Source organism: Schistocerca nitens, chromosome 1 (assembly GCF_023898315.1).
Source record: "Schistocerca nitens isolate TAMUIC-IGC-003100 chromosome 1, iqSchNite1.1, whole genome shotgun sequence".
Classification (NCBI taxonomy): Eukaryota; Metazoa; Arthropoda; class Insecta; order Orthoptera; family Acrididae; genus Schistocerca; species Schistocerca nitens.
Genome location: NC_064614.1, coordinates 170,106,992 through 170,124,670, shown reverse-complemented (window position 1 = coordinate 170,124,670; position 17,679 = coordinate 170,106,992). Strand labels below are relative to the sequence as shown.

General features: G+C 44.1%; 1 protein-coding gene across 1 annotated transcript in view; it reads left to right on the top strand.

Moving 5' to 3' along the window:
• The window catches only part of LOC126244545 (U4/U6.U5 tri-snRNP-associated protein 2), a 72,277-nt gene that overhangs the window by 21,364 nt on the left and 33,234 nt on the right, over window positions 1-17,679 (top strand). Inside the window, exon 5 of the mRNA XM_049948249.1 lies at window positions 16,897-17,122. Within this exon, the coding sequence (XP_049804206.1) occupies window positions 16,897-17,122 (226 nt within the window). The remainder of the gene's footprint in view (window positions 1-16,896; window positions 17,123-17,679) is intronic.

Below are 17,679 nucleotides of genomic sequence, written 5' to 3'. Positions count from 1 at the left end.
ATCTAATCTTCAGCATTCTTCTGTAGCACCACATTTCGAAAGCTTCTATTCTCTTCTTGTCCAAACTATTTATTGTCCATGTTTCACTTCCATACATGGCTACACTCCATACAAATACTTTCAGAAACAACTTCCTGACACTTAAATCTATACTCAATGTTAACAACTTTCTCTTCTTCAGAAACGCTTTCCTTGCCATTGCCAGTCTACATTTTGTCTTCTCTACTTCAACCATCATCAGTTATTTTGCTCCCCAAATAGCAAAACTCCTTTACTACTTTAAGTGTCTCATTTCCTAATCTAATTCCCTCAGCATCACCCGATTTAATTCGACTACATTCCATTATCCTCGTTTTGCTTTTGTTGATGTTCATCTTATATCCTCCTTTCAAGACACTGTCCATTCCATTCAACTGCTCTTCCAAGTCCTTTGCTGTCTCTGACAGAATTACAATGTCATCGGCGAACCTCAAAGTTTTTATTTCTTCTCCATGGATTTTAATACCTACTCTGAATTTTTCTTTTGTTTCCTTTACTGCTTGCTCAATATACAGATTGAATAACATTGGGGAGAGGCTACAACCCTGTCTCACTCCCTTCCCAACCACTGCTTCCCTTTCATGTCCCTCGACTCTTATAACTGCTATCTGGTTTCTGTACAAACTGTAAATAGCCTTTCACTCCCTGTATTTTACCCCTGCCACCTTTAGAATTTGGAAGAGAGTATTCCATTCAACATTGTCAAAAGCTTTCTCTAAGTCTACAAATGCTAGAAACGTAGGTTTGCCTTTCCTTAATCTTTCTTCTAAGATAAGTCATAAGGTCAGTATTGCCTCACGTGTTCCAATATTTCTACAGAATCCAAACTGATCTTCCCCGAGGTCGGCTTCTACCAGTTTTTCCATTCGTCTTTAAAGAATTCGTGTTAGTATTTTGCAGCTGTGACTTATTAAACTGATAGTTCGGTAATTTTCACATCTGTCAACACCTGATTTCTTTGGGATTGGAATTATTATATTCTTCTTGAAGTCTGAGGGTACTTTGCCTGTCTCATACATCTTCCTCACCAGATGGTAGAGTTTTGTCAGAACTCGCTCTCCCAAGGCCGTCAGTAGTTCTAATGGAATGTTGTCTACTCCTGGGGCCTTGATTCGGCTCAGGTCTTTCAGTGCTCTGTCAAACTCTTCACGCAGTATCGTATCTCCCATTTCATCTTCATCTACATTCTCTTCCATTTCTATAATATTGTCCTCAAGTACATCGCCCTTGTATAGACCCTCTATATACTCCTTCCATCTTTCTGCTTTCCCTTCTGTGGTTAGAACTGGGTTTCCATCTGAGCTCTTGATATTCATACAAGTGGTTCTCTTTTCTCCAAAGGTCTCTTTAATTTTCCTGTAGGCAGTATCTATCTTACTCCTAGTGAGATAAGCCTCTACATCCTTACATTTGTCCTCTAGCCATCCCTGCTTAGCCATTTTGCACTTTCTGTCGATCTCATTTTTGAGACGTTTGTATTCCTTTTTGCCTGCTTCATTTACTGCATTTTTATATTTTCTCCTTTCATCAATTAAATTCAATATTTCTTGTGTTACCCAAGGATTTCTACTAACCCTCGTCTTTTTACCTACTTGGTCCTCTGCTGCCTTCACTACTTCATCCCTCAGAGCTACTCATTCTTCTTCGACTACTTCTTTCCCCCACTGCTGTCAATTGTTCCCTTATTCCCTTATGCTCTCCCAGAAACTCTGTACAACCTCTGGTTTAGTCAGTTTATCCAGGTCCCATCTCCTTAAATTCCCACCTTTTTGCAGTTTCTTCAATTTTAATCTGCAGTTCATAACCAATAGGTTGTTGTCAGAGTCCACATCTGCCCCTGGAAATGTCTTACAATTTAAAACCTGGTTCCTAAATCTCTGTCTTACCATTATATAATCTATCTATCTGATACCTTTTAGTATCTCCGGGATTCTTCCATGTATACAACCTTCTTTTATGTATTGTATGAGGAAAAAAAAAAAAAAAAAAAAAAAGGAACTAGTGCAAAAGATTCTAAAGCAAGCCACTTGAGATTTACACATCTTTCCATAAATATAAACTTGTTAATGAATGAACATGTTCTACTTAAATTGCTGGAAAAACAGAATAAGTAAATGGGATTCTCTAAGTTAACTGTGCCGAAACATAAACAAAAATGTTAGTACATCACAATATTACAATCTTTTCGCATTTATTGGAATAATATGTAAGGGAAAGTGGTACCTTTAATAATAATACAGTATTTAATGAGTAATATCTACTAGACTAACTGTTATTAACTCTAGAGTGCAGAAACTTGGATGTCTCGTCTGGTACAGGACTGCCTACAGTTAAATATAATCATGCATATGGAGCTACATTTTTGTGGGTGACCCACTCTTCACAACTTATCACATCAGTCCGCTTCAATGTTGCGACAAAGTAGTTGGTCAAGGCACTATCCCACATGTGTGACCATGTGTTGTATTTGCTCTAAAGAACAAGGTTTCTGATGTATTAGTCACATTTTCAATCTCTTTTAAGAACCTGTCAACTGCTCAAATTCTCAACTATATGGTGAATAGATACTTTTACTACTTCCATTGTCTATAATCTACTAAGGACCTTACAGTATCATTTTGAATGATGAACAGAGCAGTTAAATCATTGTGTTGCGATAGAAGACACTTGCATTAAGATTTCTAAGGTTGTTGAATTTGTAGCCACCTGATATAGCTAGATACATAAAATCTCTAATTAATTTCTGCATATGAAGAAGTTGGTGTGATAGGTGTCTTGTTTGTGCAATCCAAACCAAAAACTCTTTGAAAAGGCCCCCCTGCGGGTTCGGGGGTTAGAATAGGCCCGCAGTATTCCTGCCTGTCGTAAGAGGCGACTGAAAGGAGTCTCAAACGTTTCGGCCTTAATGTGATGGTCCCCATTAGGGTTTGACCTCTATTATTCCAAATTCCACAGAAGTACGAGCCTTTTGGGGAAGGACACCTTACGTGGTGCACCATCAGTCCTCTGTGCCCTAAGGCCTTGGCACTCTTGATCGTCTTGGCGTCATAACAGCACCCTCCATCCCTCATTTTGGGCATACACACCTGATGGATTGTGTAAGTAACGCCCTTAGTGCGTCACCATCTGCACCCACGATCACTATGGACTACCCATGGCACCCAAAATCCAGCACGGTAGCCAGCCCGTCGTGGTGGGGTCGTCATGTACCCTCTAGGTTGTAGCCCAACACAGGGATCGTACTGCCGATGCCTGAGGTGACACCTCCCCACGTAAGCCAAGGAGTAGATGCCTGTCTCTCTGGGGCACCGGGATTCCCGGCAACGGCCATCCTGCCAGGTGGCCTTTGCTGTGGCTGGGTGGCGCCCGTGGGGAGAGCCCCTGGTCGGAGTGGGTGGCATCGGGGCGGATACCCCGCAATGAAGCGGGTGAAATCTCAATCTGGTGGTCGACCGACCAACAATGTCTCTAAGCGTGGTAAGGTGGAATTTAACGCTGTGACATATAACCCGAAATCGTTCCCTTCCCTAGCCACACCATGGGAGGAACGTAGGGCTGCAGACAGACAGGAGCCATATTCGCCACGATACCTTGTATGCAGCAGAACTGATGGGGATTCGTTTTTGGGGACTAAGCCTCTTTTCTTTGTGCACAATCTCGAAGATAAGTTTGGGGAAGTGGCGTCTCTTTCCAAACTGAGGAGCGGGGCCATTCTGATACAAGCAGCTTCATCTGCACAGTCCCAGGCATTACTCGCCTGTGAGAAGCTCAGTGACATACCCGTTAATGTCACTCCCCATAAGTCCTTAAATTTGGTCCAGGGGATTATTTTTCATAAAGATCTTCTACTACAGTCTGATGACGAGCTACGTGAGAACCTGGCACGACGAGGTGTACACTTTGTCCGTCGTATCTTTAGGGGGCCGAAGGATAATAGGGTTGCTACCGGTGCTTTCATCCTGGCCTTTGAGGGCGACTGCTTGCCTGAGAAAGTCAAGGTCATGATCTACCGGTGCAATGTCAAGCCCTATGTCCCGCCCCCTATGCGATGCTTCCAGTGCTGGAAATTCGGACACATGTCCTCCAGGTGCACTGCCAGCCCCACGTGTCGTGATTGTGGACGACCTCCGCATCCTAATGCTCCATGTGCTCCACCTCCCACCTGCATTAACTGTGGGGAGCATCATTCTCCCTGCTCACCAGACTGTGCAGTCTATCAACGAGAGTGGAAGATACAAGAAATTAAGACCTTGGACCGTTTAACTTACCAAGAGGCAAAGAAGAAGCTAGAACGACTCAACCCCACACCTATGTTGAGGAGTTATGCTACCGTCACACTGCCGCCACCAGCTCCTGCACAGACTCTCTTCTCCGTTGGCCCACAGAGAAATCAAGTAACGTCTGCCGCACCACTGGGACAGGCCACTCTCTCTTCCACTGCTCCCAAAACACCCAGTTTGGGAGCAGTGCGCCCCAAGCAACTGGGGATGTCAGTCCCCACCTCTCAGCTGGAGCGGCGACAGCCCTCTCCGGCTCCTCAGCCGGGGAAGCGACAGCTCTCTCTGGCTGCTCAGCCGGAGACGCAACAGCCTCCTCCGGCCTCACTTGTTCGGAAGGGATCCCTTGGGGGAGTCCCTTCCAAGGACTTCCCCAGTGTCGCACAAGACACTAGCCAGTGGCTGAAGAAGCCACCAGCTGCTGGTCGAAGGGCTTCACGCTCTTCCTCTGTTCCTGATAATGCGTCAGGAAAGCCCTCCCAGCATGCCAACCCTCCTCCCAAAGACAAGAGAGAGAAGAGGAAGCTCTCCAAGAAGGATAAGAACCCAGTGGTTCCCGCACCAATGCTTCCTGTCAGCTCAGCCTCTGAGGATGAGGTCGAGCTCTTTGCGTCCCCTGATGACCTGGATCTCGCCGTCTCCTCAGAAACTATGGCCGTAGCGACATCCGTCACTCAGTCGGTGGCAGCATGTGACCCTGCGAAGTAATTTGCCTTTTCAGTGCCTGAATGCCCCTACAGGACACGCTTTGTACAATCCTCCAGTGGAATTGTGGCTGTTATTTTAGCCATCTACCTGAGCTACGTCAGCTTCTAAGCATGACACCTGCTTTATGCATTGCCCTCCAGGAAACCTGGTTCCCGGCAATGCGGACCCCTGTCCTCCGTGGATACAGGGGTTATTACTGCAACCGTAGCACATACAATAGTGTGTCAGGTGGAGCCTGCGTGTATGTCCTTACCTCTGTATATAGTGCTCCTGTGCCCCTTCAAACATCATTGGAAGCTGTGGCTGTCCGCGTAAGGACTACCCAGGACATAACCGTCTGCAGTGTCTATCTCCCTCCAGGTGGTACAGTTTCCCTGACCGAATTGGCTGCACTTGTCGCCCAACTTCCCACGCCTTTTCTTCTCCTTGGGGATTTTAACGCCCACAATCCCCTGTGGGGTGGATCGAAGATTACTGGCCGAGGCAGAGATGTCGAGAATCTCATCTTCCAACTCGACCTCTGCCTCTTAAACACTGGCGCTGCCACGCATTTCAGTGTGGCGCATGGCACATTCTCCGCCATAGATATGTCGTTGTGCAGCCCAGGGCTTGTACCATCGGTCCACTGGAGAGTCCATGACGACTTGTGTGGTAGTGACCATTTTCCCATCTTCCTTTCACTATCCCAGCGTCGATCCCATAAATGCCTGCCTAGATGGGCATTTAGCAAGGCAAACTGGGAAACGTTCTCCTCTGCTGCCACTGTTGAATCTCTCCACCACAGTACCGTCGATGTGGCGGTTGAGACACTGACTGCAGCGATTGTTTCCGCTGCGGAACGTACCATTCCTCATTCGTTAGGGTGCCCCCGGCGAAAGTCAGTGCCTTGGTGGTCTCCGGAGGTCGCTGAAGCCATTAAAGAATGTCGGCGGGCTCTTCAGCGACATAAGCGGCACCCGTCTTTGGAGAACCTCATTTTCTTCAAACGTCTCCGTGCTCAGGCACGGCGGCTCATCAAGAGGCGGAAACAGGAGTGCTGGGAGAGGTACGTTTCCACCATTGGTTCCCATACTTCACCCTCCCAGGTGTGGATGAAGATTCAGCGCATCTTTGGATTGCAGCACTCTACAGGTGTCCCAGGGCTTACCATCAATGGGGCGGTATCCACCGATGCCGATGCAATCGCCGAGCATTTCGCATAGCACTATGTTCGGGCCTCTGCGTCCGGGAATTACCCGCTTACGTTTCGTGCGCTCAAACGCCGGGAGGAAGGCAAACGGCTTTCTTTTGCTTCTCGCCACACTGAGACGTATAACGCCCCATTTAGTTTGTGGGAACTCCAAAGCACCCTGGCACAGTGCCCCGATACAGCCTCTGGGCCAGATGGCGTCCACAATCAGATGCTCAAACACCTGTCCCCGGACTGTCAGTGATGTGTTCTTGCCATCTTCAACCGCATATGGGGCGATGGTGTCTTTCCGTCGCAGTGGCGAGAAAGTGCCATCATTCCGGTGCTGAAGCCTGGTAAGGACCCGCTTACTGTGGATAGCTATCGGCCCATCAGCTTGACAAATACTCTGTGCAAGCTACTGGAACGTATGGTGAGTCGACGGCTGTGTTGGCTGCTCGAGTCTCGGGGTCTTCTGGCTCAGTGCCAGAGCGGCTTCCGTCAGGGCCGTTCCACCGCCGATACTTTGGTCTTCCTTGAGTCTGCAATCCGCACTGCTTTTCCCAGGCGCCAACACCTCGTCTCCGTCTTTTTCGACCTCTCCAGAGCGTATGACACGACGTGGCGGCACCATATTCTCGCCACGTTGCACGGGTGGGGTCTCCGGGGCTCTCTCCCCATTTTTATTCAGAATTTTTTATCTGTTCGGACATTCCGCGTTTTAATTGGCACATCCCATAGTTCACTTCATATCCAGGAGAACGGCGTTCCACAGGGCTCTGTATTGAGCGTGCCCCTTTTCCTTGTGGCCATTAATGGCCTTGCAGCAGCAGTAGGGTCATCTGTCTCACCCACGTTATATGCTGACGATTTCTGCATCTTTTTCAGCTCCTCCACCATTGGTGTTGCAGAACGTCGGTTGCAGGGAGCCATACGCAAGGCGCAGGCATGGGCCCTAGCCCATGGGTTTCAGTTTTCTCCTGCGAAGACTTGTGTTATGCACTTTTGTCGGTGTCGAACTGTCCATCCCCACCCTGAGCTCTATCTTCAGGATGCTATGCTCAGGGCTGTTGACACTTACCGTTTTCTGGGATTGCTGTTCGATGCCCGGCTTACTTGGCTTCCACATATTCGTCAGCTCAAGCGTCAGTGCTGGCAGCATCTGAATGCCCTCCGCTGCCTCAGCAACACAACTTGGGGTGCAGATCGTAACACGCTGCTGCAGCTCTACAAAGCCCTTGTGTTGTCCTGACTGGATTATGGGAGTGTGGCGTATGGCTCAGCGTCGCCCTCAGCGTTGCAACTGCTGGACCCTGTTCACCACTGTGGGGTTCGACAGGCGACAGGAGCATTCCGCACCAGTCCTGTTAATAGCCTACTTGCTGAGGCTGGGGTTCCTCCGCTCCGCATTCGGCGTCTACAACTCTTAGCCAACTATGCTGCCCACGTCTGTTGTTCGCCCCGTCACCCTAACTATCGTCTCCTTTTCGCTAATGCGGCAGTCCATCTCCCACACCGGCGGCCGTGTTTGGTCGCTCCTTAATGAACTTGAGTGTTTGCCTCTTCCATCTGCTTTCCAGGTCTGCCCACATACACCACCTTGGTGTATTCGTCGGCCGCAGCTTCGGCTGGAACTTTCCCGATGGCCAAAAGATTCAGTTCCTCCTGCAGTCTAGCGCCGCCAATTCCTTGCTCTCCTAGGCGCATACCATGCCTCAGAGGTTGTCTATACCGATGGCTCGATGGTTGATGGCCGTGTGGGGTACGCTTATGCTCATGCGGACTATGTCGACCAGCGCTCCTTGCCGGAAGGCTGCAGTGTTTACACCGCAGAACTGACAGCCATTTTTCATGCCCTTGAGCATATTCGTACCAGCACTGGAGAGTCTTGTCATTTGCAGTGACTCGCTCAGTAGTCTGCAGGTTCTTGACCAGTGCTACCCATGCCATCCCATTGTTGGTGCCATCCAGGGGTCCATTCACGCCCTTGAACAGCGTGGTCGTTCGGTGGTGCTCATATGGACCCCGGGACACGTTGGGATCGCGGAAACGAACTCGCCGACAAGTTAGCCAAAGAGGCTACCCGCAAACTGCCGTTGGAGATCGGCCTCCCGGCAACTGATCTCTGAACGGTTTTGCACCGTCGGGTCTTTGGGTTGTGGGGAGACGAATGGTGCACTCTGTCTGCACCCAACAAGCTGCGGCAGGTAAAGGAGACCACAACTGTGTGGGGTTCCTCCATGCGGAGCTCTCGCAGGGATTCTGTTGCTCTGTGTAGGCTCCGCATTGGCCACTCTTGGCTGACGCATGGTCATCTGCTGCGTCGAGAGGACCCCCCTCATTGTCGCTGTGGTGCAAATATGACGGTGGCCCATATATTGTTGGACTGTCCTCTTTTAACCGCCCTCAGGCGAACTTTTAATCTCCAGGGTGATTTATCATCTCTTTTAGGTGACAATGTCTCTATGGCAGATCGGTATTTAAGTTTTATTCGAGCAAGTGGGTTTTATAGGTCCCTCTAATTTTATTGCGTCACCCTCTTTTGTGGTGTATATTTTCCTTAGTTTTGTGTTGTCATCCGACTCCACCCTAAACTTTCAGGCTGGAGGTTTTAACGTGTTGCAGGGTGGCTGGCTCATCCTATTGTTTTCGTGATCAGCCAGCCTCAGTCCTCTGCTGTACAGTTTTACTTCCTTCTGCCTTTCTTCTCTGTGTTGTTTTTGTTGCTGTGCTCCGTTTTCCATGTTTCTTTATTATTGACCTTGGGGATTTTCTTCCCCTGGAATTTTTATCTTGTGTTTCGAATGACTAATGGATGGTTTCACTGTGCTCTGTGTGTTTAGGAAACAAGGGACCGATGACCTATGCAGTTTGGTCCCTTTAATCCTCAAACCAACCAACCAACCTCTTTGAAAAGCAGCAAAGTGGAGAGTCCCTGTATGCTCTCATATCGATCCTAAAGTAAATAAATGCTACCTTTTTTTTCCAGGTGACAGTTACTTACTAAATAGCAAAATGACTTCCCAGGATATTTTTTGTAAATTGTTCAAGCAGTAACTTATGTTTCGCTGATTCCTGTAGCATTACTTCGTTTTATGGAAGAATTTGGTATTAAAATAATCACAGAGAAGCTCAAAAAAAATTTTACTCTAATAATTAAGTTTTGCTGAAACACTGAAATATAATGGTTTAAGCCCAGATTACTAAACCCTCATAAAATTTATAATTGCTTTGGGGTATAAAACAGGATATTTTGTACATAATTTGGTATTTAACATACCATTGAAGACCTATTAATTGTAACTTCCTGGCAGATTAAAACTGTATGCCCGACCGAGACTCGAACTCAATTAATGCATGACCAATAAATTATGGCTTCTTTTGAATAAAATGTGGAGTAGTATAATTTACGATTACCTTGTAACATTTCCTCCCCTTTGGTGTTTTCGGGTTAATGCTCAAACTTTCCTGGTCATAGAAATGTGTTTTATTTTTCTAATGTGCAGCAATTTGGAAGTTATTTTAATTTAGGGATTTACATTGATAAGCCAAAACATTATGACCAGTGCCCATCATGATGTTGGGTGCTGCCTGGTGGTGTTGCAGGCATGTGACCCAGTAACAGAAGAATGTAAGCAGAGCAGACCGACAGGAAATCACCCTAGCGAAGGTATGGGGAAGTCCATTGAGATAAGTGACTTTGGTGAATCGCAGATTATTATTCTGCAGAGCCTGTGAACGTATATCTCATAAATGGCGAAGCTGGTCAAATGTTCGCATGCTAGTATTGTGAGCATCTACGGAAAGAGACAGAAGGACAGTGAAGCTACCACTAGGCACTAAATGGTTGGACAGAATGTGGGGTTCAGAAGCTTGTCTGCTCTTTAAAGTAGGATAGATGATGACCTGTGGCATCTCTGCCAAAAGAGCACAATGCTGGTGCATGCCCAAGTGTTTTGGAGCACATCATTCATCATACATTGTCGATGGAGCTCTGCAGCAGACCACCCCTACGTGTTCACATGTTGACCAGTGACATTGCCAGTTATGATTGCAGTGGGCTTGGAACGATTGGAATTTGACAATCGATCAATGGAAACATGTTGGCTCTTTGGGTGAATGGTGGCTCGAAATGTGCAGTGTGCTACAGACGCAGGCTGGGAATAGTATTATGCTATGGGAGACATTCTCCTGGGGTTGCATGGGACCTATGGTGGTAATCAAAGACACACTGACAGCTGGAACCACCTGAATCCCTTCATGCTTGATATCTTCCCCGATGGTGAAGTCACCTCTCAGCAGTGTGATTGTTCGCGTCTTTGAGTCAGAACCGTGCTACTGTGGTTTGAAGAGCCAGTGAACTCATGCTGATGTGTCGGTGATCAAATTTGCTTGATGTAAAGCCTATGGAACCCATCTAGATTGCTATCGACCACCATCACTGTGTATGCAAATCAGTGACCCATTAGTTATGTGAAATACATGACCTGTGCATAGATGTCTATTGCCACATACCTCCACAAACTTACTGACAAACTGTCAGACCTCTGATGTGCAGTATCAGTGATGTATTTTGTTCCAAAGATGGACAAAAAAGTTATTAAGCAGATGGCCATAATATTTTGGCTCATCATTGTAATTGTTAGCATAAAATATGCTAATGAACACTGTTTAAATTGTACTCCATAAATGTAGGACATGATTAAATAATATTTTAAAAGGCATGTTAATTACTGAGGAGTCAAGGAAATATGCAATCATTATATTATGTTTATAACTCAATTTTGTTAGCACGAATTGTGTGAAATGAGCCTATTTAAATAATTTTGAAGTATTGGGATAAATATCATCCAATTTAGAAACTTATGGATACATATATAACTGTGAAGCAAGGTGGAGAAGAAGTGGGTGTTGTTAAACAGAATTATTATTTATAACAAGTAAAGCTTTGTGTTTCAGGTGCTGTCTTTCAGCATTAAGCCAGTGGGATTCACTTCCCTGCTTTGGAAAACCTGTTTTGTGTGCTGTCAAGACGGTCTGTTAATTGTCAGCAGTTCAAACATACGGCAAATGATGGTACTCCTTAGCAGTAGGAAAGGACACCAGATGCACTCAGTGTGTATGCCTGGGGGCCTCATCCAACATGTTGAACCAGCTATTCTGGCAGCCATTGAGGGAACAGTGTGCAAGCAACTGCAGATTGTGGCACATGTTGGAACAAATGATGCATGTTGTCTGGACTCTGAGGCTATACTTGGACCATTCCAGCAACTGACAGAGGAGGTTGCCAAGACGAGCCTTGCACATGGAGTTTCAACAAAGGTCACAATTTGCAGCATTGTCCCCAGAACTGATTGTGGTCCCTTGGTTCTGAGTTTAGTAGAAGGACTGAACTAGAGACATTGGAATTTCTGTGACACGTTAGAGTGCGACTTCCCGGACTTGCACAATAGTGTTGAGAACTGTAGGGTGCCCCTAAACGGGTCAGGAGTGCACTACTTATCATAGGCTGCTACCAAGGTAGCTGACTGTGTGTGGGATGCACACAAGGACTTCTTAGATTAGGTGACTCTCCATCCTATTCAGATAATGATAGTTGTAGGAAACTGAAAAGTATCAGTGTAAGATTGAAAGAAAAAATGCTTTCCATAGGTAAGAGAATTAAAATCATAGTTGTTAACTGCCATAGCATTTGCAACAAAGTGCCAGAGTTCAAAGTGTTCCTGAGAAGCAGTGAAGCTCACATAACACTAGTTACAGAAAGCTGGTTGATAGCTGAAATTGGTAGCAGTGAGATTTTTGGGGAAAAAGGATAGAGTAATGGAAAATGGAGGTGGTGTATTTGTTACAGTAGACAAGAAATTCAAATCCACCAAGATAGAAATTGAAGCTACATGTAAGATTGTTTGGGCAAGAGTCTGTATCAGGGGTGGGCATAAAATGATAAGTGCACACACCAGACTCATCTTCTGATGTAATCAAAAACTCTAGAGAAAACCTCATTTCTCTTGTAAGTAAGTTCTGCAGTCTTACTGTAATCATCAGTGGACACTTTAATCGTCCAACTATCAACTGGAAAAATTATAGTTTTGTTAGTGCTGGGTGTGATAAGACATCCTGTGAGACATTACTAAATGCCTTCTCTGAAAACTACCTAGAACAGATAGTTTGGAACCCATGGAAATATGTTGGCTGTAATGGCAACAAATAGAAGTGTCCTCTTTGAGGAGGCCCACATCGAAAATGTTATCAGTTACCATGATGCGAATGTGGCACCAATGATTACTAAAGTACGAAGGACAACTAAAACAAGCAGAAAGATATATATGTTCAGTAAACTAGATAAAAAGTTGACAGTGTCATATCTTAGTCAGAAGTTTGGAGCTTTCAGCACAGTGTAGGAGTATACAGAGGAACTATGGCTCAAGTTTAAAATAATAGTTGACCATGTGCTGGAGTACCCAGTAGAACAGTAGTTTATAATGAGAGGGACCCTCAATGGTATACAGTCACAGTAAAGAAACTTCTAAAGAAACAGAGATTAAGCACAATAGGTGTAAAACGAAACAAAGGATGCTGAATGAAATGTGAGAGGGCAATGCGTGAAGCCTTCAATGACTACTGTAGCAAAATATTGTCAAATGATTTTTCACAAAACCTAAAGAAATTCTGGTCGTATTTAAAGACTGTTAATGGCACCAAAGTTATTATCCTGTCTCTAGTGAAAGAGGTAGGAACTGAAATTGAGGGTAGCAAAGCAAAACTGAAATGCTTAACTCCATTTTCAAATGTTCCTTTACAAAGGAAAACCCAGGAGAATGTCTGCAATTTAATCCTCATACCACTGAAAATATGGGTGAAATCACTAGTAGTGTCAGTGGTGTCGAGAAATGGCTGAAACTTAAATTTGAACAAAGCTCCAGGGCTTTATGTCATCCCTATCAGATTCTAAATTTAATTTGCAGCTGAGTTAGCCCCTCTTTTAACTATAATTGATCATAGTTGCCTCAAACAAAAAACCATGCCCAGTAGTTGGAAGAAAGCACGGGTAACACCCAACTACAAGAAGGGTAGTAGGAGTGATACACTAAACTGACACCCAGTATCTTTGACATTGATTTGTTGTAGAATCTTATAACATATTCTGAGCTCAAACAAAATGAGTTATTTGAGCAGAATGACCGTCTCATTCTACCAACCATGCGGATTCTGAAAGCACCAATCAAGTGAAACCCAACTTGCACTTTCCTCACATGACGTACCGGAAGCTTTAGATGAAGTTAGTCAGGTAGATGTAGTGTTTCTTGATTTCTGAAAAGCATTTGACTCAGCACCACACCTAAGCATATTGTCAAACATTTGATCATATGAGGTACCAAGTGAAATTTGTGACTAGATTGAGGACTTTTTGGCAGGGAGGACACAGAATGTTATCTTGGGTGGAGAGTCGTCATCAGAATGTAAAAGTAGCTGTGTGTGTGCCCAAGGGAAGTGTATTGGGACCCTTGTTTTCACTGTGGACATTAATGACCTGCAGACATTGTTAATAGGAATCTCAGACTTTTTGGAGATAATGTAGTTATCTATAATCAAGTACTGTCTGAAAGAAGCTGCATAAATATTTAGTCAGATTTCAAATTTGTACAAAGATTGGCACCTTGATTTAAATGTTCAGAAATGTAAAACTGTGCACAATTAAATGAAAAAAAAAACACAGTATCCCATGACTATAATGTCGGTGAGTCACAGTTGGAATCAGCCAAGTCACACAAATACCTGGGAGTAAAGTTTTTAGGGATATGAAATGGAATGATCACCTAGGCTCTGTCCTGGGTAAAACAGTTGGTAGATTTTGGTTTATTATGAGAATACCAGGGAAACAATCAGCGTACACAGGAGGTTGCTTACAAATCACTCGTGCAACCCGTTCTAGAATATTGCTCAAGTGTGTGGGACCCACACCAGATAAGACTAATGGGGGATACTGAATATATACACATAAGGGCTGCATGAATGATCACAGGTTTGTTTGACCCAAGGGAGAGAGTTACAGTAAAGCTGAAGCCACTGAACTGGCAGACTCTTGAAAGTAGACTATCTCGAGAAAGTCTACTAACAGACTTTCAAGAACTGGCTTTAAATGATGAGTCTAGGAACATACTACAACCCCATAATTTTTGTCGCTCATATAGGGATCATGAGACAAGATTAGAACAATTACAGCATGCACAGAGGCATTCAAACAATTATTCTCCCACACTCCACACATGAATGGAACGGGAACAAACCCTAATGAATAGTACAATGGAATGTACCTTTACTGTGCACTTCACAGTTATTTGCTTAGTTATCTAGTTTAACTGAACGAGTAAATCTTTCTACTTGTTTTAGTTGTCCTTTGTACCATACGTATTGTTGTTACTACATCTGCCTGATGATCACTGATATTTGTTTCAGTGTGGACATCCCCAAAAAGGTCATGGCTATTTGTCGCCATTAGATCTCATATATTTCTGTCATGAGTTGGTTTACAAAGTATCTCTTCTAAATAATTTTCAGATGAAGTATTTAGTATTTTTGTGGACTATCTTGTCTCATCCCCCCTTACTAAATTGTAATTATCCTAATTGATTATTAGGTGTTTAAAATCTCCTTGAATGATACAGTAAACGTATGTGTCGTGCTAGTGAGCTGAGATTTTCTCTAAAGTTTACAGTTATATCTGCCCAAACAATTTCATACGCAGTTTCAAGCAATAGAAAGTCCAGGTTGGAATGTCAACATTAGTTTATTATAGGTCGAGGTGAGGATGATTTCAGGAGCAGAGAATTTGTTGTAAGGATAACTGCCATATGGACACTTCGGAAAAGCTTGTTGTGGAGGGGAGGATCCAAATTGCAGCCATTGAAGTCAAACATGTTATGTTCAGTTGCATGTTGTGCCACAGGGTGATCAACTTTTCTCCTGGCCACAGTTTGGTGGTAGCCATTCATTCTCACATCCCCCACCCAAGTTTCTGCTTCATCTGTCCTACCACCTCCTCCCAATTATTGTCTCCTCACCGTCATTGTGCACGACTCTTTGCCAATGCATCCACAGGCCAATTCCCTTTCTCTGCTTCTCTCCTTTTCCACTCCTTGTTCCCCCATCCTCCTCCCTCCATCACAGCCTCCTGACATTGCACATGGCAGCCTTGTCCTGTTACTATCTAGTCCCTGCATACTCTGCCAGGCTGTGCTGACTTCTCTCCCACCACCTGTATGCTTTTATCCCTCCACCTCCCCTGCCCCAGTATGAACTGCTGTTCACAATGTGACAGAGTTGCATTTTGGCCAGAGCAGCTGGAGATAGCAATCGTGTATGTGTGAGATGTGCTTGCTATTGTGAATATGTGTGTTTTCCTTTATGAAGAAGGCTTTGGCCAAAAGCTCAATGTGTAACAGTCTTCCCGTTGTGCCTGTGTGCAACTCACTGCACCGTCTCTATGCTGAGTAGCAATCTATCCTTTTCACAAAGTTGTTAATATGCACTTTCAATTTCTGTTTTGGTGAATTTGAGTTCTTATGTATGGTTACGAATACACCACCTCCATGTCCCGTTAGCCAATCCACTCGGCATGCACTGATATCCATCCCAAATTTGTGCAAGTATCAGGTTTTGCATTTAGCTAGTTTTCTGTACCTTGTGAGCTCCGCTGCTTTTATGGAGAGCTTCAAAATGTGACACTTTGTTGTGAATGCTTCTGCAGTTGATCACAAAGATTTTAATACTCTCATCAGTGGTGGGCATTTCTTTGGTGCTTGTGCTACGACATTATTGTATCCTACAGCTGTGTCATCTGGACAAGATGGAGAGTTACCTAAGGAACCCTTCTGACTGGGTAGTAGCTTTGAAAGTCCATGAGCAAAGGTGGTGTTTCCAACTTTGTCTGCCAGTTGCTGAAATGATAAATACACTAAAATCTCTCACTGGTTGCACCACCTTCCCTCAGTGGTTGTCAGACAAGCTTCTTCAACATTTTGAATGAAGCCCTCCGTTGCTGCCATTTCCCTAATATTATTCAGCATGTGTTCAAACTGATGATGAGTAACAGACCAGTACCCTTTGAACTAGCTTCCATCTGAAAAAGGATACATTAGGTTTCCCAACAGGTGAAGTGATTCTCTCTGGCCAAGTTTCAGTGGACAACAACACATTAAATTTGTTGGTTAGGGATATGGTTGTAATACCCTGAACTCTGTGGTCCCTGTCTACCCTGTACCAAGGCCCAGATCTACCACTGACACACCACTTACAATTAAGTTGATGACGTGATAAGTTCTGTATTACTCATAGAGGAGACAGTATCAGAGGGAGAGGATAGTACTCATGTACTTTTTATATCTTTGGTAAGTGTCTCTTGGTAATCCATGCACAGCTGCCAATAGCTTTACAGCAGTTAGGGCGATTTTCAGCTTTGTTTACTAAATCATATTTACAATTTTTTACCAAAAATTCAAATCCACCCTTGTATGTATTGTTCACCATCTTGTACATAAAACACTGTTTTGCATTTTCCTGCAATTAGTAAGTGAGTCATGAATGGATTTTTTTTTTTTCCCCCAACACATTCTTGTAACCACATGCCCTCCCTTCCCACTCCACATACATGAGCAGTTATTGTATATATTAATCTCTACCTGACAATGTATTATTATCTTTCAGGCATTGTGTCATGTAACGCCACTAAGAAATTATTTTCTACGTGAAATTAATTATGCTCGTATAAAGAGACCACCAGGAGACAGTTCATTCTTACTGGTACAGAGGTTTGGAGAGCTTATGCGAAAGCTGTGGAACCCTCGTAACTTTAAGGCACATGTTTCTCCCCATGAAATGCTTCAAGCTGTTGTCCTGTGGAGTAAAAAGAAATTTCAGTTTATTGAGCAAGGTAAGAGACTATACTGATCTATATCTTGTGAAACTGGTTGAAATGCTTACTTTCGTACAGAACTGAACAGAACAGGCATATAGCCAACAGTTACAGTGCATTAGGCTTTGTGGTTTTTATTTCATTGTTAATCTCTTGTTCTGTAATTTCATCATATGTAGCTATTTTAGTCCTCAAATGATGATGTTACCCTTGTAAGTCTATTGTCATGATTATTATTACAGATAAATTCAAGTTAAAAATTTTGGCTGTGTTATTCAGCCTATTTGCTCCTAATTGCAGCTGAAAATCAAGTAATCCACTGATAAAATATCATCTTTTTTCATTATTCTTCTTTTTTTTGTGCATTTTTCCTGCATCAGCACAGTGTCACTATTGTTGTTAACAGCTTTGGTGTGGGTAATCTGAGGGGTGGCCACATGCTCTTCCTGTCACCATATCTGCTATTAAAACTGTATTTAAAATAACATTGTTCCTTTCAGAATTGTTTATCAGAGTACATTGTTACTCTTGTGTCTGTGTACATATTATATAATATTGGTGACTTTGGAAAATCT